At 39.8% G+C, this 26,235-nt stretch overlaps 1 protein-coding gene across 1 annotated transcript in view; it reads right to left on the bottom strand.

Annotated features, from left to right (window-relative positions):
* RALGAPA2 (Ral GTPase activating protein, alpha subunit 2 (catalytic)) overlaps positions 1-26,235 on the bottom strand; it is a 182,977-nt gene that overhangs the window by 97,609 nt on the left and 59,133 nt on the right. The window contains exons 13-16 of the mRNA XM_011967606.1: positions 23,193-23,341; positions 18,461-18,572; positions 12,334-12,571; positions 8,551-8,715 (exon numbers count right to left, since the gene is read on the bottom strand). Coding sequence (XP_011822996.1) covers positions 8,551-8,715; positions 12,334-12,571; positions 18,461-18,572; positions 23,193-23,341 — 664 coding nt within the window. The remainder of the gene's footprint in view (positions 1-8,550; positions 8,716-12,333; positions 12,572-18,460; positions 18,573-23,192; positions 23,342-26,235) is intronic.

Genomic DNA, 26,235 nt, shown 5'->3' with positions numbered 1-26,235 from the left:
AATTTCAACAAAGGGTTTCTGTTTTATTGTTTCTATCCAAATGAAAATGCATTTTATAGTATGCTGATATGGTTACAAGACCTCAAAACTATGAAATTTGTGTGATCCTTCACTTACAAAAATTTATCAATTTACTTTTTTTTTTAAAGACAGTGCCTTGCTCTGTTGCCAGGCTAGAGTGCAGTGGTGTGATCACAGCTCACTGCACACTGGACCTCCCCTGGCTCAACTGATCCTCACACCTCACCCTCCTGAATACCTGGGAGTTCAGGTGCATGCCACTATACCCAAAAAATTTTTGTCTTTTCAGAGACGGGGTTTTGCCATGTTGCCTAGGCTGGTCTCAAGCAGTCTACCCACCTCAGCCTTCCAAAGTGCTGGGATTACAGGCATAGGCCATGGTGCCCAGCCCATAGTCTAACTTGAGATGCTGGTGGGAAACTGTGTTTGGAGTACAAGCAAAGATAGGCCAACGTAGCAAGAAAAGACAGATACGTTAAAGCCTCATGTTTCCCAGGTTGTCTTTGCCTTCCTCTTCTTTTGAACAGCCAAGTACTGTTCATTTTTCTATAGAGAAACACAAAGCGTATGTGCAAATTTTTAATCTACCTACACATCCCAAAGTATAGACTACGTCCTTCTCACAGATCTATTTCTAGCCTCTTCAGCCTTCAGCAACAGAAGGCAAATAACACCATAGGGGCAGCCCTTCCGGCTGTCTTCTCTAATTGTTTATTCTAATTATGCAGGATGTTGAAACCTTCTGGGAAGAGTTTATATTTGTTAATGAATCTACTGGTTAATCCAGTATCAGTAGGGGGAGCCCAAGAGCTTCCTAACTTTCTAAAATATAATTGGCAAATGCCATTTTTTATGGATAGCGGGAAGAGTTAGTCTCTGAAGCCTGATGCCAAAAACGGATAGATGTTGGTTTCTGGGCTATGAGCAGGAGCAAATAAGGGCTGAGCCAACACTGGCAGCATCTGCCTAAAGATAAAGAACATCGCCATCTGGTGGGATGAAATATAGCCACAGCACCATTGCTTCCAAATTAGAGTGTCCCCACTGGTCCTCAACGCAGCAGACGGATGAAGAGCCTGCCACTACCAGCTGGTCTGCCTTCCCAACAGGCTGGCCTAGTGCAGCTTTTAAGGCTTTGTTTTTATAAAACTGTCAGGAGGGACTTATCAGATGGAGAAAGTCCAAGCCTTTAGGAATAGCAGTCAGTGGCAGGGCGGGAGCACTCCTGATTGAGTGGGAAGGAAGGGGAGAGCCATGATGCTTCAATGTGCTGTTGTGTTGTAGGTGCCCTGAGCTACTCCTGTAGTTGACTATCAATTGAGACGCTGTAAAAAGAGAATTTTCAATTCTCCTTATCCCACGATTTAAACCCAATTTCCTGATTTGTAATGGTATATTTATTGGGATTTTCTCATACTTTATATTAAATACATCTTTTGTATAAATGAACACATGAATGACAGAAACATTTTCTTTATACTATTTTTCCTTTTTAAATAGTTCTTGGGCTCCCTCTGCTGGCATTTTATTTAAGAAAGAGCAATTTATGTTAAAGCTGCTCTCATTCTATGGGGTCAGCTGTTAGCAGTTGCTCTTTCATAACGAATGAAAATCATTTTAACAGTGATATGCAAATACCAAAAGACAGGATTATCTGACACTTAAAATAGAGAAAGAATGTTATCAGTTACATTAAAATTACATAATAAATCCTAGATCTATTTTTGAATGTCACGTAATTTGTTTAAATCACTTCAAAGAGCTAAGTTCTATCTCAGATTCACCAAATAAGGTACTCTCTCTAAAGCCTAGCTAGTCCCAACTGCCCAGATTTTAAAAGCACTAACTTTCTCATCTCTTGACAGTGTAAGTTACACAATACCATTACTAAACTCTTTTTTTTTTTTTTTTTTTTTTTGTTGAGATGGAGTCTCGCTCTGTCGCCCAGGCTGGAGTGCAGCGGCGTGATCTCAGCTCACTGCAAGCTCCGTCTCCTGAGTTCATAGCATTCTCCTGCCTCAGCCTCCCGAGCAGCTGGGACTACAGGCACATGCCCGGCTAATTTTTTGTATTTTTAGTAGAGATGGGGTTTCACCATGTTAGCCAAGATGGTCTCGATCTCCTGACCTCATGGTCCGCCTGCCTGGGCCTCCCAAAGTGTTGGGATTACAGGCGTGAGCCACTGCGCCCGGCCTAAACTATCACTTTCTAAAGCTCCATTCAAATCACCTGAAAACGATCAAATAAGGATTACTAAATTTCAGGTTTTTTTCACTGAGAAAGGCAGTGCGATCAAATTAAATTAAGTGTGTAAGCTCTTCAGTAACTTCTATTTTTTTTCCAGATCTCTAACTATTTTTCATAGCAATTTCACTCACTTTTTAAGGCTTCATTAATCAGTCTTACATTTAGTAAGTGCAGTGAGGCTCATTCTTCAATAACCAAATTTCTGAGTTCCATTTATCCCTTGTACAAGGTTGCATAAGCAAAATAAATATAATTTCCTAATTTTGAAAACACCATGAATGATACCAATCTGATCCTATAAAAAGCACAGGAAATGCATATCAACTCAGCATCTTGAAGCTTCCCACAAGATCAAACTTCCCATGGGTAAATCAGACCAGGTCCTGACAACAAAGCACTTCCTAGAAGCACACAAACCAGATGCAGAAGGAGCGAGGCAAGGTTTGCCATACCATTCCAGTATGTTTTATTAGAATAAGGGGAGATTGTTGATTACATTACTCTCATTACAGTACTCTCATTACTACTATTACAATATTCCTAAAAGAAAAATAACATCTACCATCCGTATGGCCTATTAAGTGCTACAGATTGATAAACGTTTCAACCTAAAAAGTAGTTAAAACTGTAGAACAGACAGAACGTGGTGCCTCACGCCTGTAATCCCAGCACTTTGGGAGGCCGAGGCGGGCATATCACGAGGTTAGGAGTTCAAGACCAGCCTGGTCAACATGGTGAAACCCTATCTCTACTAAAAATACAAAAAGTTAGCTGTGCATGGCGTGCCCATAATCCCAGCTACTTGGGAGGCTGAAGCAGGAGAAATGCTTGAACCAGGACCCAGGAGGTGGAGGTTGCAGTGGGCCAACATCACACCACTGCACTCCAGCCTGAGGTACAGAGCAAGACTCCATCTCAAAAAAAAAAAAATTATAGAACAGCTGGAAAGAACTGTTCTCACCAAGGGGTGGGGGGAAAGGAAATCACAAAAAGTGCCAGTCCTACCTCCCCAACTGTATTTCTTTATGTAGCTGTTCATGTTAATGGAAACAGTTGGTTGTGACTCCAAAATACAAACATCACTTCTTCCTCCCTGAATACAAACAACCCACCCAAAATTCTGCTGCTGCCGCCAAATACAGTCCCAAAAAGATCAGAAAATGATACAATCATAGCTAAAAGTAAGTAATTGTCTATTGCTTATATTATTAAAACAATTTTGGTGGGTTGACTAGTCATATAGATTAGAAACAAAAACAAAAAAAGTTAACTTAAATGTAAACAAAATTAGCAATCACTGATAGGGTAAAAGAACTTGTGGCCAGAAAGTAAAATTAAGCGTTACATTATCTAGCAGTAGGTTGATGGGATATGCCTACACACTAGGATTTAAATTGGAGGGCAAATTCAATACTCTAACGTGCCAACCAGCGGAGAATATACAATCTGCCCTTGGGTCAGTCTCTGGATAGGACAGTCATAAAGGAAAATGGCATCATTTTAAGTAGTAAAGAACCAATGGCCTCAGGCTAAGAAGCTCACTATCATACTTGTCAGGTGAAAAAGAGAATGGCAGGTTGTTCTCAAAGTCACTGTACTCTGAAGTTCTTTTACCCTTTGTGCTACAAAATCAAGAACAAAGATGGCAAAGGCAGGAAAACTCAGACCAAGTCCAGGCCACTTGATTTCACTCTAAGTTAGGATTTCTCAGCCTCAGCACTGCTGGTATTTTGGACCAGACAATTCTTCATTTGGGAGCTGTCCTGTGCATTGCAAGCTATTCAGCAGCATTCCTGACTTCCACCCACAAGCTGCCACTAGCACTGTCCCACATGTAACAATTAAAAATGTCTCCTGGCATTGTTGAAATTGTCCCCAATTGAGAACCACTGCTCTAAATCACATTTAACTTCATTCATTTGGAACTGTATACATATATACAGGAACCAAGAGTCTTAGTAAAATAAAATGTAATATTGAATGAGAACAAAAGCTTCCAAAATTAAATCACTAATTGGAAGAGATTTCTTGTGGGAACATGTTCTGGACAAACTAGGAAAAAACTTAAGAGAAACAAAATATAGAAAAAAATGGACTGTGACATGAGAAAACTTATCAACATGAAAAAATTCATTTGGGGTGTATATTAGCCAAACAGGGGGTACAATGATTTTAAATACATTATTAATCATCTCTAAACAATAGCTTTTTTTTGAAAACCAAATAATCGGGCAGTTAAAACTCAACAGTAATTTAATTGACTAGTGACCATTTTCCCATGTACCATTCTTACTGTTTTTCTCCTTTAATAGTTACTGGAGAAAAAGAGTTTTCTAAGAAACATTATAGTCCTCACTCTTGGTAAAACTTCTTCCCCTAAATTCTATAAAGTAATATGGTATTTACATAGCCATCAGAGAACTTAAGCTTTCATTTTGCTTTGCTAAAACACGGTATGACATAATTTAGTATTACAGAAAGCCACAATTAGGTTATCTCCAGTGTTAAAAAAAAAAATACGAATCTTTAGGAGGCTGAGGCGGGTGGGTCACGAGGTCAGGAGTTCAAGACCTGCCTGGCCAACATGGTGAAACCTCATCTCTACTAAAAACACAAAAATTAGCCAGGTGTGGTGGCACACACCTGTAGTCCCAGCTATTCGGGAGGCTGAGGCGGAAGAACTGCTTGAACCCGGGAGGCAGAGGTTGCAGTGAGCCGAGATTGCGCCACTGTACTCTAGACTGGGTGACAGAGAGAGATTCTGTCTCAAAAAAATCAAAAACAACAACAACAAAAAATACTAATCTACAATGCCAGATTTCTGAAAACAAAAAAGATCATGAAAATGATCTTTCTCTTTTAAGGAAGAAGATTCAGTTCATCCTAGAATCACTGAAAAATAAATAGACATAGACCTAATTATTCAATATAGAGAAAGGTAAATTCTTCTGTTGAAGTAACTAGGCCAAAAATGACTTTTGGTGGTATGATGTCGTAATAAAAAAGGTACTGTGTGTAAATCACACATGGCTAAATTCAATTTTAATTGGCTGAAGTACAAGAACAACGTTTCTTTGTTTTGGAAATTACTGCTTTTTGGCACTGGTCCTTTTTCACTCAAATTTCAATAGTTCGTATGAATCCACATAACTGGTCATTACTTCACATATATGATTTATTAACTCCAAGTAGATCCCGCCTACATACATTTTTCTAGTTTATTCATTTTTTGGAAGGCATAGCAAGCATTCTAATACTGACATGTTCAAAACTTTTATGAAAATCCCCTTACTTTCTATGGGTACTGTATAGAAGACACACTAAGGTAGGCATCACATTTCCCCCTATTAAATAGCTATGGACTTAAAAACCCTTCTATCCTCTTTAATTGTTATTGCCAAGACCAAAGTTAGATATTTTTCTTGACTATCTAATTGCCACCAAGCATCTAACTACACAAAAGTAATTACTAGTATTCATTGCAATTTAACACTACCGTAATGGTGAGGCACGTGTGTCATGTGGGGATATTAACAAAGGAAGCAAGTCCCAGAGGCAAGCCGGAGAAGCCCGGGAACAGTGATGGACACATGAGACAGTGTTACAGTACCTGACAGCCTGTGAGAGCAAGAAGAGTAAGAGAGACCAGGTAAGAGAGCGCTCACGGTGTGAAGGAGGAGCGGGACGCTTTTAGTGGCAGGCAAAGCCTCAGAAAGGTGGACACAGTTGCTGATAGACTGGCTTCGCTTAGCTTCCAGGAGAGATAAAGTAATAATTATGTCAGAAGAACAATAGGACCTTTCAATTTATTATCATTACTTTTCTGGGCTCTCTTTAAACATTTAAAGGAGGTCATTTTAAACTTTAAAGGAAGTCAGTACAAAGTATAGTATTTAATTGTTGTCTCTAAATACAGCCAACTTTCAGTCAGTCATTCTCATGACATAGGACAATGGGCAATCCACAAATAATTTTATTTTGAAATGCTTTATATGTTTAGCCTTTCCTTCTTTCTGCTGTGTATCAGATTCACATTCAGGTTATTTGCTTGGACAGACATTATAATCAGTTTTCCTTTCCTAAAGGACAAATACAAAAAGACCATGGTGAGAGAGGGAATATCTGGCCTTCATTCAGAAGTTGGTTTGCTGAGAGCTGACTGTATTCAAAAGCAAATCATTTAGTAAATTAAATAACCAAAAAGCTCAAGAACACATAAAAGTCAAGTTGAACATTAAAAGATTTGATATTTGAGGAAAAGGTAAAATCTCCATGAAACCCATCCTTTTATGTCATATTTCATGTTTATTAAATCCATACATCTTTAGTGTCTACTTCACGGTATTCTTATGTTTTCTATATACTGCTAGTCAAATAAACATTGGAGGAATTGAATGAACACAGGAGGAAAACGTGCTTCATATATGTAAAACCACAATCTGTAAAATCAGTTTTATTCTAAAACAAAAACAAAGATTCACTTGCTGCTTTACTATTTTTGTATGATATCAGTTAACATTAACGAAATGGAACTACAAATGATAGTGACACATTTGTAAAAACTGAAACAAACTTTTTACCCTACTGCCCTTTCTCCTACCCTTTGCCTATTCGAATTCCCAGTAGGCTGGGTGCAGTGGCTCACGCCCGTTAATCTCAACACTTTGGAAGGCCGAGGTGGGTGAATCACCTGAGGTCAGGAGTTCGAGACCAGCCTGACCGACATGGTGAAACCCCTTCTCTACTAAAAATACAAAAATTAGCTGAGCATGGTGGTGCGCACCTGTAGTACCAGCTACTCAGGAGGCTGAGGCAGGAGACTCACTTGAACCTGGGAGGCGGAGGTTGCAGTAAGCTGAGATCACACCACTGCACTTCAGCCTAAGCGACAGCATGAGACTCCGATTCAAAAAAAAAAGAAAAAAAAAACACAAAGAATCCAATGATAAAAGCAAATAGTTTTTAGGAATTGGAATGAGAAAGGAAATCAGTGAATGAGCATCCTCAAAAGTTGCCTGCTAAAAATGAATTGGGTCTCTCCTCAGGGGAGAGAATGACAGAAAGAAGGAAGAAGCAGAAGAGGCCGTGCATGTAAATAAGGTGATAATTTCCAGCAAATGCTACAGCAAAAAAGTATGAGAGAGTTACAGTTAAGGTGGAATATATTTTCATAAAAACTCCAACAGGATTCTAAACTATCTGTATTAAGCCTTTACTAAGCACTATAGAATATGTTGAGCCTTAATGAATCTTTGTTTTATGGCCAGAGGATCTTGCGACTTTCTGAAGTCAACATGCTAAATTATCAATTACAATTGTCTTAAACCTAAGTTACAGGCTCAAAGCTACTGGGGAGGAGGTGGCTTTGTTTATTCTTATTAAATGCCATATACAAGCTTCTTTTTAAAGAGTTCACTTTTTGTTTTAAGAGTAAAATGTAGGCTGGGCACAGTGGCTCACGCCTGCAATCCCAGCATTTTGGGAGGCTGAGGCGGGCGGATCACGAGGTCAGGAGTTTGAGACCAGCCTGACCAACATGGTGAAACCCTGTTTCTACTAAAAATACAAAAATTTGCTGGGCATGGTGGGGCGCCTGTAATCTCAGCTACTCAGGAGGCTGAGGCAGGAGAATTGCTGGAACCCAGAAAGCAGAAGTTGCAGTGAGCTGAGATTGCACCACTACACTCCAGCCTGGAGCAAGAATCTGTCTCAAAAAACAAAAAAAGAAAAAAAGAGTAAAATGTAGCAAAGTAGTCCAGTTAACTGGGGGTTGTTGGTCAAGTTGCTAATGGAAATAGGCTGCAAAGATAACATACACAGACATGAAAAGGCTCAATTTTCCAAAGGAGCAAAAAATGAAAATGTCTATCCAGTCCTGAAAACTAAAGTGTATAATTCTCCTTTTCTTTGCTGAAACAGGTTGCCACACTCTAAAGATTAACATGGTTTAACACTGACAATAATGCAACTACTGGTGTATTTATTAACAATCTATTTTCTTCAAGGTTCAAACAAAACCTCTATTTTCTCTATTTCGTACAAATATCTCACTCAACATTAACATCTCAAGTTCTTTTTCACAATGGAGGATTTAGAAATAAGTAACTGAAAACTGTGATTTGAAAAGTAACCACAGCAGAAAGCTAAAAAGATGTAGAGACATTTCATTTAATATAAGGTCTAATATTTAAATTTTGAGTAGAATTTTTAACACACCTTATGCCTATAAATTCATTTTAGATAACAACTAGATTTTTGAGAAGCATTTAAATAAATGTTTACCAGTTGCTTTTTGGCGAACAATATTTCTCGCCTTTTCCACTCCCGGTGCTCCAGACGTGGTAGCACTCCTAAATCGCATCGGTTCGGTCACATCTGGGTGGCTCCGCCAGCTGAGAGAAAAGGATCTCCCCACAGTGGTTCCTTTCTGAGGATCTAGAACACAGCCTGATAAAGGACAAGAAAAATAATCTAAAGGCTGAATTCATTATTATTCATTTCGCAGCTTGTGTTGCTCAGCAAATGGTGTACACACAACTATATATAATCAGCAGGTTTTCTTGTCACAAATTAAGTACCACTTCCTTACACTGCAATTTAGGAAGTTGTTCACATGTCACTAATTTAAGAATTCTTGTTGCCAAAATATTTTCAAGAATATAAAACAGTCTTAGGAATATTATCATATCTTCATAGTACTCACTCCAGCATATAAAAGAATGTATTAATAAACCTTTCTCAATACAAGAACAATATCAAATGAAGTTATACTACTGTTCCCAGGACACTCCAAAAACCACTGCTTATAAGCCAAAACCTCAGAGATCCTGATGTTTGAATAGTACTGCATCCTGTAGACACCAACCCCTCCACAAATCCCCAGGGCAATCCATGCCTATAAACTCTAATGTGGATTCAGTTAAATGGGCAGGATAATGAAAATCTATAAATAATACAAAATCCTATTTTAGCAAAGGTCCAAAACAATAAAACATTGTAGTCTGAGATTCAACTTTTCTTTTTTCTCATATTGTTCTGGTTAATTATTTCAATGAGAGACTATGGACCAAAAGAAATAGAGGAGGAAAGAGAATGGCAGACTTAGAGATTTCTGCACAGGTATGATGTGGCCAGTGGCTGCCACCTGTGGCATGTTTCCACACCCAGTTTCCTCTGCCTGTGTTTTTTGTTTCTAGTAGTCTAGCCCTTAGAAGGCAAGTGTTTCTACAATCAATATTTAAATCCTTTTTAGAATAAACCAACATAAATCAGAAATATTAGTCATGGTCATTAATTTAATAATTTGTTCAGTACATTTTGAAAACAGTGTTTTTGAAGTTGTTTGCCTTCCCAAGACAAGTCTATCTCTTCAGATGAATCTGTGGGTAGGAGGAGAATCTTGCAGAATGGCAGGTGTGCGTTGTGTGTGTGCGCGCGCGCATGCACAAACATGTGCACTCGTGCATGGATTACAATTGAAGGTAGGTCCTTATCTCCTATTTCAGCTCTCCTTCTCTAGCCTGAAAGGTATTCTTAGCCAGGTAAGTTCTCTTCTGGGCTGAGAACCACTGTCTTAGGGAGCCAAGTTCCTAGTTGGAAGTATCTGGGTCCTCTCAGGCCCTGGGTTTACACAGAGGTCCTCAGAGCTGTTAGAGAGGACTAGATGGAGGCCAAGGACCCAGGTTCTTGGCTCCCTGCTCCTACTTCAATCCCAAATCTCCAGTCTATTTCTTTAGAAAGGGGTTATGTATACCTTCAACTGGGGAGAAAAACGGATCTGTTAAAAAATGTTAGAAAATCATTGCATTAGACAGTCTACATCTACATTGGGATTAAACTGTTCCACTGGATTGCCATGTACTTCAACTACTTTATTTTGGCTTCTTACTAACTTGCTTTTATTAATTAGTGCTTTGGCAAGCCATTCTCAGATTTCAACGAAGATATTATAAGAATCCATCACATTTATTACACATGTATATGGTTTACTAGCCACCGTAACTGGTTCACACCTCCCTGTATCCACATCCTCTGTTGTTCTCTCCCATATTGACATTAGGCTTCATCAGGTGACTTACTTTGGTAGCAAAAGTGAATAAGCAGAGACTTGAAATGCACTTGAAAATTTGAGCTTGCCCTCTTGCTGCTCCTGAAACTCTAAGCCACTTGGTGAACAAGCCTGAGCTAGCCTCTGGCTGCTGAAACACGTGGCCCAGTCACACCTCATTGCCCCCCCTTACAGCCAGCCAACCCCTAAAGTAGAGCTGCCTAGCTGACTACTTCACAGCCTGGCTGACTGCAAACACAGAAGCAAAGACCAGCAGAAGAACTGACTGGCTGAGTCCAACCCAAATTGCCAACTCATCAAATCAAGATAAATAAGTGGTTGTTATTTTAAGCCGTAAGTTTTAGGGTGATTTGTCACATGGCAAAAGCACACTGATACAATCTATAATAAGGCTGGTATTATTAAAGGGGTAGTCTACACAATAAGCAATGTGTACCCTTTATGGGGCTTTGAAGGAAAAATTCCTCCCAAGTCTCAGGAGGACCTAATAAAGCTAAGCATCACCTAAGTGATTGAATTGTTTTTAGCCTATGTGCTCTGTGATTCCTGATTTGATGTAACCCTGCAAAGACCAAAATCGAATCCAATGTTTGACTTTTCCATCTCCCCAGCAAGTCCATGAAACTCTACGGCATGTATTTTGTCATTTTAGTCACAACGGCAGTTCCCTGCAACCCCACTCATTTTGATCCTATTTTGTATTTGATCTACTGTACTATATGCCTTTTTATGAGCTGCCTCAAATCTTCTTTTTTTTTTGAGATGGAGTCTTGCTCTGTCACCCAGGCTGGAGTACAGTGGCCGGATCTCAGCTCACTGCAAGCTCTGCCTCCCGGGTTTACGCCATTCTCCTGCCTCAGCCAGGCGCCCGCCACCTCGCCCAGCTAGTTTTTTGTAGTTTTTAGTAGAGACAGGGTTGCACCATGTTAGCCAGGATGGTCTCAATCTCCTGACCTCGTGATCTGCCCGTCTCGGCCTCCCAAAGTGCTGGGATTACAGGCTTGAGCCACTGTGCCCGGCCTCAAATCTTTACAGAGTATGGTGTAGTACAAGTGAATTAATCTAAGGACCATGCCACATCCTTAAGAATGGTAATTAAGACAAGCGGATGCCAAATTGTCATTCCTAACAGAAACTACCACTGATGTTTTCTACCTTGAAAACATCACTTTCATTTGAGGTTCTCAGTCCCAAAACAATTTTTACCCAGAAATACAACAAAGCCAAAATAGCTCCCATCTGAAGCATTCAGAATTTCTCCATGTTTCCTAGAGAGGCTGTAGAATGCATCTTAATTGTATGACATCTTGAGTTGTATTTATCCAGCTTTGATTTTCTAACCACTTCTTAACTATGTGGGCTCAGATGAGTCAATCACTGCAAGGCAACCTTGACTAACCCGTGGCCCAACCCATGGGCCACATGCAGCCAAGAATGGCTTTGAGTACAGTCCAACACAAATGTGTAAACTTTCTTAAAACATTATGAGAATTTTTTTTTTTTTTTTGCTATTTTTTGTTTGTTTGTTTTAGCTCATAAGCTATCGTTAGTTTTAGTGTATTTTATGTGTGCTCCAAGACAATTCTTCCAATGTGGCCTGGGGAAGCCAAAGGATTGGACATCTCTGCAAAGTCTCATACTTCAGTTTATTTGTCTGTGATATGGGGATTATACAAGTATCTATAGTTCACTAGGTTATTATGAAGGCAAAAAGAGATAATATGTACAATGTAATAGCCATTATTATTACTGTTAGTTACCACTACTATTACTACTACCTTCCTTGCATCTTCCTTTTTGCATAGCCTCCTCAGAAATTCACCATCTCATTAAGGGAACAGAACGATAGGAGACACGAATTAATGCCACTATTAAGAAGACACTGTGTAGCTGGTTCAGTTCATTATAAAATCTCATGCATTAATTGCTTAGTCATACAAATACACACTCGTCCCCCGACCTAGACATCTGGTGTTAACCTGGAAAAGTAGAAATACCTTTGCCTCGTTGCTTCTTTTCCTTTTGTTCACTTAATTTATCCAGAGGTAGGTTTGTCATCTCAACTCCATAAACGGTTCTTGCAAGCACTGCTGTCAAGGAGTCCATAATGTTGGCCCACTCGTTTATAAGTTCCTCCCATTCCGTGAGGGAGGACAGCACACCAAGAAAGTCATCCCAGAGCTCTCGAGAAATGTACACACAGAGGTTTGCTCGGATCCAAGCCACCATGAGTGTCTAAAACCAACCAACCAGCAAGAGAATTCATACATCTTCATTTGAAGAAGTATACTTTTCAACAAAATGTTTTAAATGACTATTAATAACACAAATTTTAAAATAAAAAGTACTTTTGGAAGTTGTTTTTCTTTTAATTCTCAAAATCCACTTGACCAACTATAATCAAGATTTAAGCTACTGGGAAGTTAGTTATCATTATGAACAAAGTTACTGATTCAATACTATTCTAGGGTCTGCGGCTGGCCCTGGCTATAATCAGGGAGAAGACAAAGCCCTCTGCACAGTGACCACTCTGCTTCCTGAGACTGCTCTTTTCCTTCCATCCACAGTGGCTACTTCAAACCTCCTAAAGGAAAACCTCCAGCCCATCAACTCCTCCCTGACTTTGAGCAGATAGATTGACTGCAGACTTCACAAGAAACAGAACCCATTCAATGAGACTCCCCTCAACCTCTGCCCATGGACTCACACTCTTGCCCACATTCACCCAGCTCCTCCTCCACCCGTGGGCTGAACTCCAAGAGGGGCCCCTGATCTACTATCCTTGTGCCCCCTTATGCTCTGGACCTTCATGCCTCTCAACCACCCCTCTCCTTTAATCTCCAGCCAACCCCACTTCCCCAGCTCTTTCTCTTCAGCATTTAAATATGCTCCAAATTCTTCCTCATCTTAAAAGAAAAAATTCCCTTGAACCCAGATTCCCCCGTCTAGCTACAGTCTTTTTCCTTCCACTTTCACAGCCAAACTTCTTGAAAGAATGTTCCACATCTCCTCCATCTCCACTTTCTCATCCCCCAGGCAACAGACTGCTCTGGATCTTCCCTTTCTGAGGTCACTTCCACCTTCTGCCTGGGTTTTGGCTCCATTCCCATGGCTCCAGTTATCCTCTGTGTGCTGCTGACTCTGAATCTCCATGTCCAGTTTAGACCTCTTTACTGGTTTCCTGATCTATCTACCTAGGTACTAGACAGTGCTACTTACACAACCCTCAGGCACCTATCCTACAGCATAATAGTAAAAGGTATTCAATTTCTTCCACTGACTTTCTCCCAGTTCCTCTACCTGCTAGCTCTTGCAACTGGCCTTTGCACATACTCTTCCTTCCCTCTCTTTCCTCCTTTTTGTTTCTGTGTAACTCCCCATAATTTCTCAGGTCAAAATTTGTACATCACTTCCTCCAAGAAGGTATCCTTGACTATCTCCCCACCACCACCTCCCAGTCGGCAGGAAATGTCCTCCAGGTCCCTGCATTTCCCCTCCATCAATACACCTATCACACCTTTCCTTCACAGTCTATTCACTTATCAGTGTCTGCCCCAAGTCTTACAATCCACAGCACTACAACTGGTCACATGGACAGCCCTATGAGACAATTATGCCTATATCCTGGATATTTCCTTCCCTTAAAATTGCCCCATTCCTTACCTCTGCCAAAATATTCACCATCCTTTAAAATTCAAATCCAAATATATCTTCCCTGAAAGAAGTGCCTCTACATAGCCAAGTGCATCTCAAATGAGCCACAAAATGCTTTCCTAAGCTTGTGAAAAGGAATGCTTATACCCAAAGTCTGTGTAAGTCCTGTAGTCAGTTGTCAAAGATAAATGCACTTGTTAAGATGCCAGCTTGTATTTGCATGGGCCCAACCCAGATGCAAATAGGCTCCCACTCTTGTCAGGAATTCTTCTTTGTGTAGGTGAGTTCACTTCTTAATTTTTTTCCCCAAATTATATATAGATTTTTTAATGGAATTTATTCTTTAACATAGACACAGGAAAACTTTGATAAACAGAAATCAGTCTGTAAAATCAGGCAGGCCTGTTCTGACCACTTGGAAAATCTTATTTAAAGTGGTCCTTCTGTAACACACGTGTTCTCTGTTTCGATTTGTGTTTACCACTTTTTTTTTTTTTTTTTTTGGAGACGGAGTCCCACTCTGTCGCTCAGGCTGGAGTGCAGTGGCGCGATCTTGGCTCACTGCAAGCTCTGCCTCCCGGGTTCATGTCATTCTCCTGCCTCAGCGTCCCAAGTAGCTGAGACTACAGGTGTCTGCCACAATGCCTGGCTAATTTTATTTTATTTATCTATTTATTTGTATTTTTAGTAGAGACGGGGATTCACCATATTAGCCAGGATGGTCTCAATCTCCTGACCTCATGATCCGCCCGCCTCGGTCTCCCAAAGTGCTGGGATTACAGGTGTGAGCCACCGTGCCCAGCTGCTACCACTTTTTAAAAAAATAAAAATGTTAAAGTAGGACTAAAGTAGTTAATTATATAAAAAACAAGATATTAACCACTTATATTTAAAATCTGATTCTAACATGTATGAATTTTGTAAAACTAAAAATATGAAAGAAAATAAAATAATTTTATTATCTTTATTAAGTATTTTTACTATGACTACAATGCCATCTTCTATTAATTTTTATACCCCTGCTTTCAAGATGAATTTGAGGACATTGCCATAAAATACGTATAGACAATAAAATTAAATATTATATCAATAAGTATAATCTGAGCCAAGTAAGAAAGTAGAGACTGATAATGTTATCAGGACTCAGACTCACATTCGGATATAGTGTCAGTTTCATGGATAACAGCAGATGTCTTGGTGTAATGAGATGCTCTATACTGGGGATCTTAAAATGGCTTCACTTTATTAACTAATTATGAAACAAGTGCAGAATGACTTCTTGCAGTTTATAAAATCAACTTAGCAAATATTACAAACGTATGCAGACCTGTTGAATTATCATCATAATTCACAACTGACAATACTTGCACAGAGCAAAATGGTAAACTTGTAAAATACAGTTGGGTGGTGAGTGGTGGCACCTGTGGACATGAAGGCAGGGTGTCCTTCTGATCAATTACCATTTTCTAAAAGGAACATGGAAACAAACAGCCTGGACTACCCTGGTTTGTGACCTAGGAAAGTTACTTGGCCTTTCTGTAGTCACATTTCTCATTAAAAATAAGAGTTGCATAGGAGCTTCTCCAAGGTTCCTTCAGCACTGAAATTTGATGTTTTATCAGATACATTTTGGTACACGATGTATTTTAAAAATACCTTAGCTAATAAATCACTCCTTTTCTTAATGAACATTTGCTAACCAACCACTTCCTACTTCACTCTATCAGCACATTAAAGGGGACAGCATAACTTTAATGGCTCATATTACAAAGAGCAGGACCATAGTTTCCTGATATACCATCAGAACGTCAAGCATAAGGTCATATTTAGCATTGATAATGAATTAAAACATCACTTAGGGCAATAAGGCGATCATCATTATTTGGTAAATATTTAAAACTAAGTCAAATTCAATCATCACTTAAAGAAAATTTGGTGGCCCAGGTTATCTACTGACAGATAAAAAAAACAAACACAAGAAGAAGAACTAGAAAAAGATAAAAAGGGTAATAAAAACTTAAAAATGTCCTGTCTTTTTTAAGTCTCCTTGTTCTAAATTTTTCAAAAAAAAATCAATTGGCCATTTTAGACAGTCCACATGATCAAATGAATACTAATTAGATAGCACGTCTTAATGACAGTATGGGACCACGATGATGACCAATAGACATCAGACACCAGATAGCCTGGTAAGTCCGGACCCTTACTATTCTTGCCTCTTGCACCTCCCATAAGAATGTGGGAGGTCAATAGAAGATCACAAATCCCAATGGGACCACTCTGATTCTCATGACAACCCTGCAGGGTAGGAAGAAGTCCTTTCCTGATTGTGACAGATTAGGGAAGACACTCAGAAAGCTAAAGTCATGTGCTCATGGCCACATAGCCAGGGAGTAGCAGAGCTGAGATCAGAACCACAATCTGCCTAACACCAAAAAGCTCATCCTCTCTTCACTATTTTTTATGGTAGGTTTTTTTTTTTTTTTTTTTTTTTTTGAGACAGGGTCTTGCTCTTTTGACTAGGCTGCAGTACAGGGGTGCAATCATAGCTCGCTTATAGCCTCAACCTCCTAGGTTCAAGCAATCTTCCCACCTCAGCTCACGAGTAACTGAAACTTCAGGTGCATGCCACTATGGCCGGCTAATGTTTTTTTAATTTTTTGTAGAGACAGGGTCTCACTCTATTGCCCAGGCTGGTTTTGAATTCTTGGGCTCAAGCAATCCTCCTGCCTCAGCCTCCCAAAGTGCTGGGATTACAGGTGTAAGACACCATGCCCAGCCATATGGTTAGTTCTTAACTTAAGCATCCTTCTCGATCTACCTAAAAACTGCCAAAATAATAACAACATCAAAATCATTAATAATCATGAACTCAAAACTAAGCTACAGGGAAGTCAGGTCAACTGAGCTTCGGGGAAGTCAGGCCAACTGAGGAGGGAAGTAATATCTGAGAAGGTTTTCTCCATTACATGGGGGGAGTTTTTTTTTCCCCCAAAGACCAAAACCAACCAAACAAACAAAAAAAACCCCAAACCCCAGAATAGATACTTGTTTAATTCCGTGACAAGATCTCTAATTCCAACACACAAAACAGATGCAGAGCCAGGCAATTGGTGAGAATAAGGCCCAAGCACCTGCCAGCGTGAGACTAGCTTCAGCTCATGTCCACTTGGCAGCCCAGGTCCAGGACACGGAGCTCGAAAGGGTGCCAACAGTGAGACACTTCGCTGAGAGGGCAAAGTGTACAGTGTCCATATGTCCAGGCAGGCAGCAAAGCAGTGGTCAGTACCACCCTACAGGCATCAGCAGAGCAAAGCTGGACATATGCAAAAGAATCACCTATGTAATTATCCAAAGTCAAGTCCACCCACTGTACTAATACCTTTATTTATGTAGAATGTCGCATTTTTCCAGAGCCCTTTCACACTCTTCTCTTTCAGTAATGCTTCATAAACTCTAAGGTCCTCATAAATATTAGCAATGTCAGAGTAGGCTGCCATGCTCAGAACCCTCTGGCACATCCTCTTCCCCAGGCAGCTCACCAGGTATCAGCCTGCTCTTGGTCTTCACCTGCTCACCGCATGAGATGCAAGAAGCACAGGCATCTCCTTGCTCTCTGCTCATACCAAAGACCGGCCCAGCCCCCCACCATATCCGGGACTTCACTTCTACAGTTATCCTCTGTCTCCCCAAGACCATCTTGTCCTCCCTCACTGGACCATCCCATTGGTGAGCAAACATACTTTAGTACCACCCACCTTAAACCTCGCCCACCATGTATGCCACCGACTTCAGCTAGCTCCCCTTTTCCTCTTCCTTTCCACATCAAACTCTGCAAAGCCTTAACTACGCTTGCAACCTCCACTGCCCAGCTCTCATCTTCTCCCCTATCTACTCCAGGTGGGCCTCATCCCATAGAACATTCTCAACCAACTACATCTGTCAAAGCCCATGGTCAACTGGCTGCTCTCCTCCTACCCAATTACTCATCCCCAGGCACCCAGGACACACACTCCTCTGGTTTTCCTCCTCGCTCACTGGTCACCCTTTCTCAGCATCTCTTCCATCACCTGTGGACACTGTCCTCTCTAGGTAAGCCCATTCTGTGGTTTTAAATACAATTTCCCAACACACTGATGGCTCTCAAATTTTTATCCCATTCCCATGCTTCCGTTCATTCTTTACCTCTCCAAATCTACCTAGCCTTCCACCAAGCCAATCAGAGCTTCCTAATTCCTACCACCCTTGAGCAAATCAAAAGAGGAAGGAGGTGGCAGAAAGGGAGAAAAGCCTAAAAGCCCAGCACTAATTGTAAAGAATAGATCATAACCTTCAGGACAAAGCTAAGAAGAAAAATTTCTAGAAATTTAAATTTAACATTATTGTTAAAATTCTCAATGATTAAAACTAGTTTGCTATAAAATCTGATTGACTTCTTGCATTTGCAGTGTTTTAATAAAAAAGACTTACCCTAAATAGTAACCCTGCCAAGCTCTGGGCAAACAAGTCCTTTATTTGTTTATCCTTTGGCTTCTGCATGACAGCTTCTGTTATCCTGAGTAGTATTTGCAACATCTGTTCCCTGGGCCACCCAAAATAAAAGCTCATATTAATAATCATGTCTCCAAAGTACTTTAACTTATAGGTACCAGAAATTCTCTTAAGAATTCAGCAACATTGATAATTACGTATTACTCGAAACTATTAAAGTCCAGATGCCAATTACATAACGAATATCATATTTTATCAAAATAAGCTTCCTTATGTTACAACGGTTTTAAAAATATGCCTCCCATGTCCACACAAACAGGCAGGATAAAACATAACATTCCAGCCTGATTTTCTCCCCTTGCAAAAAGGGAGGCAAGACTGTCTTCTCCAACTGTGCCAACACCTTAAAGGCACTCAGTGAAAACCTACTGGAATGTATGCAGCACTCTTTAATTTTGCTATCCGCTGTTTTACTCGACCTGTAAGGTCTCCCTATCTTTGCAACAGGAAGTTAAGTTGACTTTCTGCCCTTTATTTTGGGGACACACACAGTCAGTATCTTGGTATGGTGGAATGCCACAGTACTCTCACAGGCAGGAGGGGTTTGCATTACAGGACACTTACAGGCACAGTGCTCATGCCTGGAAGATCCTGACTCTGTGCTACAGGGCACAACTGAGACAAATGCCATCACTGCAGCTCAGTTCCAATGTGCCAGCATTTGTTATAGTCTCTCACAGAAGGTTTTACGTAAAAGGACTTTGAAGACTATAAAACAGCATAGAGACAGCCTAACACTGTTAATTACAATAAGAAGTTATTCAGAACAGCCAAAAGACATTTTTCTTCCTTACACCTAAGTTATATTGCTCATATCAGAGTATCTGCTCACTTTTTCTTCCCCTAGATTCCATGGGAACACAGAACACATTATGTAACAGAGGTGCATTTGTTCCTCGAGGGAAATCACTGGTTCCTTTCAGGTTTCACATGCTAACCATTCATCTAATCTTTACTACCTTCTCCTTGGCTTTACTGCTCTTTAGTAATAAAACTGAGAATAGGACAAAGTAATCAGATGAGATCTCTAAATCATAGTTCCTGTATACTTTTCTCATATCTCTGCATATCAGAATAGCATTTTCTCCTAACAATACGCTGAACCTCATAAAATTCCTCACAGTAAAATCACCTGTGGGGATTTCCTGCCCTCTTTGTAGCTGGCCCCATTTGATTTTGGTCCCCAGAGTCATCTGTTGGTATACATTCTCACTGCACTCCATGCTACTTGCCCATGTATTCCTATTCTCTGCCTATGGATTCTGGAAGCACAGAAGAGGAAGGACTATCTTCTGGGCACACACGCATGAAGTACAATGGTGACTTTGAAGAGAACTGGGAGAAGAAATGGCACAGTGCTGGGGGACAGCTTGTCGCTCACCACATTCAGGCTACCCAGGTCCCTGTCGCCCAGGGAAGAGAAGGGCAGCACCTAGTATCACCACTGCCCATTCATGTTACATGATGCATAAGACAATGAAAAACAATCCCTTGCACACAACTAGTTACAGACCCATCATGAGAAGGTGATGAGAACAACAGACATCATAAGTTTCAAGTAAAGCCTTGATCATGGCAACTGCTATCAAAAGCTACAAATATGATCAAAGCAATGACTGACAAAAACACAGTCAATTTGATTGCTGAACCTATGAAAGCTTGGAAAGGCATGCAGAGTCTTCTAGAAGAAAGCAAGGGTGGAAAAACTACGGTTTGGAAAAATCTTTCCTAACAGTAGAAAGATGCATGACCTGCCAAAGCTGCCAGTTTTGACAACTGCTTGTTCCTTTCTATTTTGTGAAGCACTGACTTCTCCAAGGAGAACTGCTCAAAGAGTGTAATAAACTTCTGTTGGAGTACATGGAATCAGGAATGTGTGTCATCCTTGGGTCCAACACAGGAGTGAGGGTTTTCCTACATTCTTCATTATTTACCTGATCTCCATCTCCTCATACAGGTGACCTTTCAACTCATTTACATACCAGTTATTCCCTATTTCAGGACCACTTCTTACAGTTCCCTGGCTATAGCCCCGGTCTCAGCCACCATCATCTATGGCACTGTACTGCATGTTCTCCAGCAGCCACAGGGGCCTTTCAGAAGCATAAATTGTATTATGTCACAATCTTGCAGACACACAGGGAGGTAGCTGGTGTCCTTCCTTTGGTCTGCAGGGCCCCAAGAAACCTGGCCCTGGCCTGCCCCCTGCCTCTCACTCCATCCACTCCACCACACTGGCCATCATCTTGTCCTTCCTTAAACAAGCCACTTTTTTTTTTTTTTACCTTTTCTCCCATCAGGGCTTTTGCATCTGCTGCTCTTTCTACCAGGAATGCCCTTCCCTTAGACCTCCCCAAGGCTCCTCCTTCCCTTCACTCAGGGCTCTGCTCAGGAAGGCCTTCTCTGACAGCTGACGGAAATAACTCTCCCTCTATCCATGCCAAGCAACACACACCCAATTCAGGACTCTTTTCCCTTTCCAACCTTCACTGTTCTTCTCAGTACTTCAGACTCTCTGAAATTGCTTCTAGGTTTTTAATGTCTCTCGGTCCTATGAGGATGTAACCTCATGAGGGCAGGGACCTTGTCTACATAGTTCACCACTATATTCTCACAGTAGATGCTCGATAGTTATTTATTAGATGGAAGAAAAGGAGGTAAGGAGAGAGGGGAGAAGAAGGAGTGAGGAAGGAAAGGAGGGATGGGAGGCAAGGGATTATCTGGTACTTAAATACACAAGAAAATCTGTTAGAGAAACTGCTCACATTCCTTTCTATGCTCTATTGACCATTTTCCCGTTAACTATTTTCATCGATTTCTACAATTTTTCTTTTCTATACTTTCACCTAGGAATCTATGAATTAGTAAAAGTCAGAACAGAATTGCTTAATTTTATTTCCTAGAATTTTCATCAAAATAAAAATATTATCAAAAAAGATCCAAAAACTGCTGATACAGTAGCATACAAAACTCACGAAGTTTTCAAAGGAGAAAAACATTTTAAATGATGTTGATAAAACTATGGTATTCAGGAACAGATATTTCAGTTGAAAGCATATACCAGCATTTCTCATTATTGTCAATATTACTGACGTGGAATTTAACTTTGTTTACATCATATTGTGCATCACTGTAATATTTCCAGTTTTAACAATTTCTTAACTTGGCAAATAGTGCTAAGTTTAGAAGTCTGGGAAAGATGACGTTGGAATCTACATCATAATATCATTTTGATGCCTGTGGTTTCTGTACTTGTGAACTTTCTGCACACTAGGATTCTTGAGTCCACCCTTCCCTCATCTTTGAAGCAAAAGAATTGGACTTGGTGGCCTGCAGTTCCTTTCTGATCAGACCTCGTGTCCACGCTTTCCTACCAACTGCAGACACTTTCCAAAGCCCCTTTCCTGCTGACTCAAGGGCCTGCAGAACGCAGACATGGGCAGAGGACCCCTCTGGTTTCAGGTAGGAAAGGTGCCACTGGTCTGCAGGGCCTCCAAAGACTGAGAACCAAGGCAGAAGATCACCTAGGGAGATGCTGGGGTGGGCAGCTTGATTGCACAAGGGCGGCAGTGGAATGACAGGGAACATGCAAAGGACAGGCTTGAGGAGCATTTTAAAGGCAGAAGTGAGAGGCTGATGACATATGAGGAGAAGAGGAAGAAATTGAAAGTGACTCTGAGGCTTTCTGGTCTGTTGCTGAGCATCACTGAAAATACCTCATCAGATGGAGTAAAGTGAGGACTTTTTTTTTTTTTTTGAGACAAAGTCTCACTCTGTCACCTAGGCTGGACAGCAGTGGCGCAATCTCACTGCAACCTCCGCCTTCCGGGTTCAAGTGATTCTCCTGTCTCAGCCTCTCGAGTAGCTAAGATCACAGGCACCTGCCACCACACCTGGCTAATTTTTTGTATTTTTAGGAGAGATGGGGTTTCGCCATGTTAGGCAGGCTGGTCTCGAACTCCTGACCTCAGGTGATCCACCCACCTCAGCCTCCCAAAGTGCTGGGATTACAGGCGTGAGCTACCGCACCCGGCTGATGACTTTCAAATAAGAGAAAAGCAGGAAAAAAAGAGAAGAGCAGGAAAAAAAAATCTAATGCATTGTTTACCTATAGGGACATTATAAATAAAAACATCAAACAAAAACAAAGATGAAAAGGAAAAAAACGTTGTTGTAGTTTTAATAACAGGATCAGATTTTTGACTGCACTATGTATTTAGTCTCTGATAATTTATCATTTAAAATAATTGTTTTTCCAAAATGAATTTAAAACATCAAGTTAGAAGCAATAAAAATCAGCTGACAGCATTTCAGGGCAATTAACAAACTCTCCTGAGCTTATGATGAATATTATAAGACACCAGTTGCTGCTTTTCCACAAAACTACGTTTGATGAAAGTTTAAAAGGAAAAATCCACTATTAAGTAAAATACTTATTGTTCAAGGACATTTTTAAAAAATATAATGAAAATAATTGATCTATCAAAGTACTGGATAACTACCTTCTTCATAATTCACAGAAACTGTTACAAAAGACATTTTGTCGTTAACTTTGTAAAAACATTTAACAAATGCAAGCCTTAACACTGTAATGATGTTGAAAAACAGAAACATCTGTTTTACAATACTAATTAATTTGATAGAAACTCACCATGTCTTTTTATTCATTGTAAGCTCCATTATCATGCGCCTAAAAATAATCAAAACAGCTTTACAAGCATCAACTTGTTCTTTCAAGAGCACAGGAACTTCAGCACATGGTTCCAACAAAAAGACGTTTGCAGAGTTCGTCAAAAATACCTTAAAATCAACAATTTTACATTAGAAAATGTAACTGAACATAAACATTTGAATAAATTTTGCTTAAAGATGATATTAATTTCACTCTACCAATGAAATCACTTTTCAGTTATTTCCAAAAGATTCTATTTCAATAACGCAAGTGGTACCAACATATAAATTCACAATAAGGCAAAAATTCATTAAGGCAAGTGGTACCAACACATATGCAAAATTTTTTTTAGTTCACCCTGTAGAATCACTTAAATACTGAGACACCTGAAAAGCCTTTCCCTAGGGGAAAATAAAAAAATCACTATTACATATTAATATTGCAACTACAGAAATTTTATGAGTCAGAAAAGCTTTTGAAGACTTCTTTTCGACAACCCCTCAACAAAAAAAGGAAAACAAGGGGAAAAAGTAAGATTGTTGCATACGAATGAGAAACTTTAGTGGGGAAATGGGAGGAGAAGAGGACAGATGGCCAGACAGTGGTCAGACAGAACTATGTGATTCTTATTGAGTCTCCCAGAGCATGAACTCCTTGCTGACAGGAGCAATGGACAGCACCACTCAACAGGCATAAGAACCTCAAGCAGCCGTGATGTGCCCAGAAACAGACGAAGCCATTGACATCACACGTCTTCCAGGAGCCTATTTTTTTAAATATGAAAGATATATTATGCAGTAGCATACAAAATCTAAGTGAATTCTTAAGGTTAAAAGCTGACATTTCAAAAACAATTCAGAAAATCAGCCAACTACTCTACCCTCTGCCTCAGATCTTTAGCATACAAGTTCACTGTTCTCTACCATCAGGGGTATCTCAGCAGAAAAATGTGAGAAGTGCTGATCCAGGATATCACATACTATTACTGCTTTGAGTCACTACAGCAAAATAATGGTGCGTTTCCATTTATACAGTTGACACCAGTGTCCCATCATCTGCAGATATTCTGAGTTGTCAATCAGGTATGAGGACGGACCTGCTCCATATACTTAGTACATTCCCTCTTACATCTCCTTTGTGTTCAACAACACAAACTCAAAGGATGAAGGAGCTTCTCTAGCTCATTTATAAATAAAATTCTTTAAAGTGTTGTATCAAAATAAATGTACAATCTGACCAAATTAAAATTCACATCAAAAGTCAAGTGGGTGAACTAAAATATTCACAGCCTTTAAAGTTATCTTAGTAAGATTAAAAGGTATTATGTCCCAATTTTCTAAGAAAAATCACTAAATAAGCACTATAATATAGTTGATGATGATAACTTCAGTCATGAAGAATTTACTAGTCTTTGAGTAAGAAAAACAAAAACAAAGAGCTTTTTGATTACAGCAGTTTTAGTGGTTCTGTTTTTGAAAGAAGTATGCCACAGATGATACACTGCAACACAGATCCTTTTAATTCAATATATTTGGCTTCTTGAATGCGAATTAAAAACTTTTTGCACATTCCCATGTAAGGAGTCTTTATATACTTTTACTTTTTACAAAACATCAAAGGTACTGCATGAGTATTTCTTATTAATGTGCTGGTATCAGTTAAGCTAAAAATAAACTAAATTAGTATGTCCAGAGTGCACTTGTCAAAAGCAACTATAGACAACTACTATCTCTTGAACATCTGAGACACAGTTGGAGAAAAAAAAGAAAATTACTATCTTATCAAACCTCCATTTGGCCCTTTTTCTTAATAAACAAAGTAAAGGACCAAGGTATTAGATACAAGAACAAAACTAACTATTTAAATCCAAAGTAAATACTTTTTTTAACTGTAGCACTTTATATAATAAAATAGAAATTGTTTTTTCTCAGTTCAGGTAAGTCCTCATTTAACGTCATTGATAGGTTGTTGGAAATGATGACTTTAAGCAAAATATAAAAGAAAATTATTTTCTCACGAACGTTATGATGAAATGATGCATTATGATGAAATGATGTTGAATCAAACCATGTTACTCAAAGACCTGCTGTACTCACTTCGTTTAAAGTCGCCATTTCCGAGAACCCATTGATGACATTAGTGAGGACTTACTGTAGATGTAACTCATCCTTTCAGAAAATAAAATGCACTCTTTTGAACCCAGGAGATCACTGGCACCTGCAACCACCACAGACTGTTGCTGGAGATCCCCTTAGCTAAAAGATGGAGCTACTGAGGGACAAAGGGCAAGGACTCCTGCAAGTGTTTCTCTGATGGGGATGCAGGTCATATTTATGAGCTACACCAAAAGATGCACAAGTGAAATTATCTCAACTTTTTTAAGTTAACTTCAAAATTATGTGTGGGTTTTCAATGAAAAGTGAGAAAATTCATCAGTATGGTACATTAAACTGCTAATTCACTTGAAAACAAAAAGGATACCACGAAAACAAATCCTATCAAGAAACAGATGACAGAAAACTAGAAACATGCATGTCATTCCCAGACTTTCCCCAGACTCCACACCTGGCCTCTACATGGGAGGCCTAAGTGATACATCTCCAAACGTGGATGAAGTGAAGGGTGGTGGGTGAGGGCGCAGTGAGCGGGGAATGAGAGGCACCCTGTATTTTCACTTACTCTTCAAGCTACATGAGACCTGAGAGGAAATCTCCCAATTCCCATTTTTGAGGTAAAATCCTGAGCTCTAGGGAGGTTAAGTAATGATCCAAAGTTGCTCTTTCAAATGTTCTCAAATGGTGTCAGTTCTACTTCATATATTCATTCAAAACAGTGTGGCAATTCCTCAAGGATCTAGAACTAGAAATACCATTTGACCTAGCCATCCCATTACTCGGTATATACCCAAAGGATTATAAATCATGCTGCCTTAAAGACACATGCACACGTATGTTTATTGCGGCACTATTCACAACAGCAAAGACTTGGAACCAACCCAAATGTCCATCAATGATAGACTGGA

The sequence above is a fragment of the Mandrillus leucophaeus genome, unplaced genomic scaffold (genome assembly GCF_000951045.1).
Source record: "Mandrillus leucophaeus isolate KB7577 unplaced genomic scaffold, Mleu.le_1.0 Scaffold803, whole genome shotgun sequence".
NCBI classification, from domain to species: domain Eukaryota; kingdom Metazoa; phylum Chordata; class Mammalia; order Primates; family Cercopithecidae; genus Mandrillus; species Mandrillus leucophaeus.
Note: the sequence above shows the minus strand (reverse complement) of the source record. Positions and strands in the feature narration are given on the sequence as shown.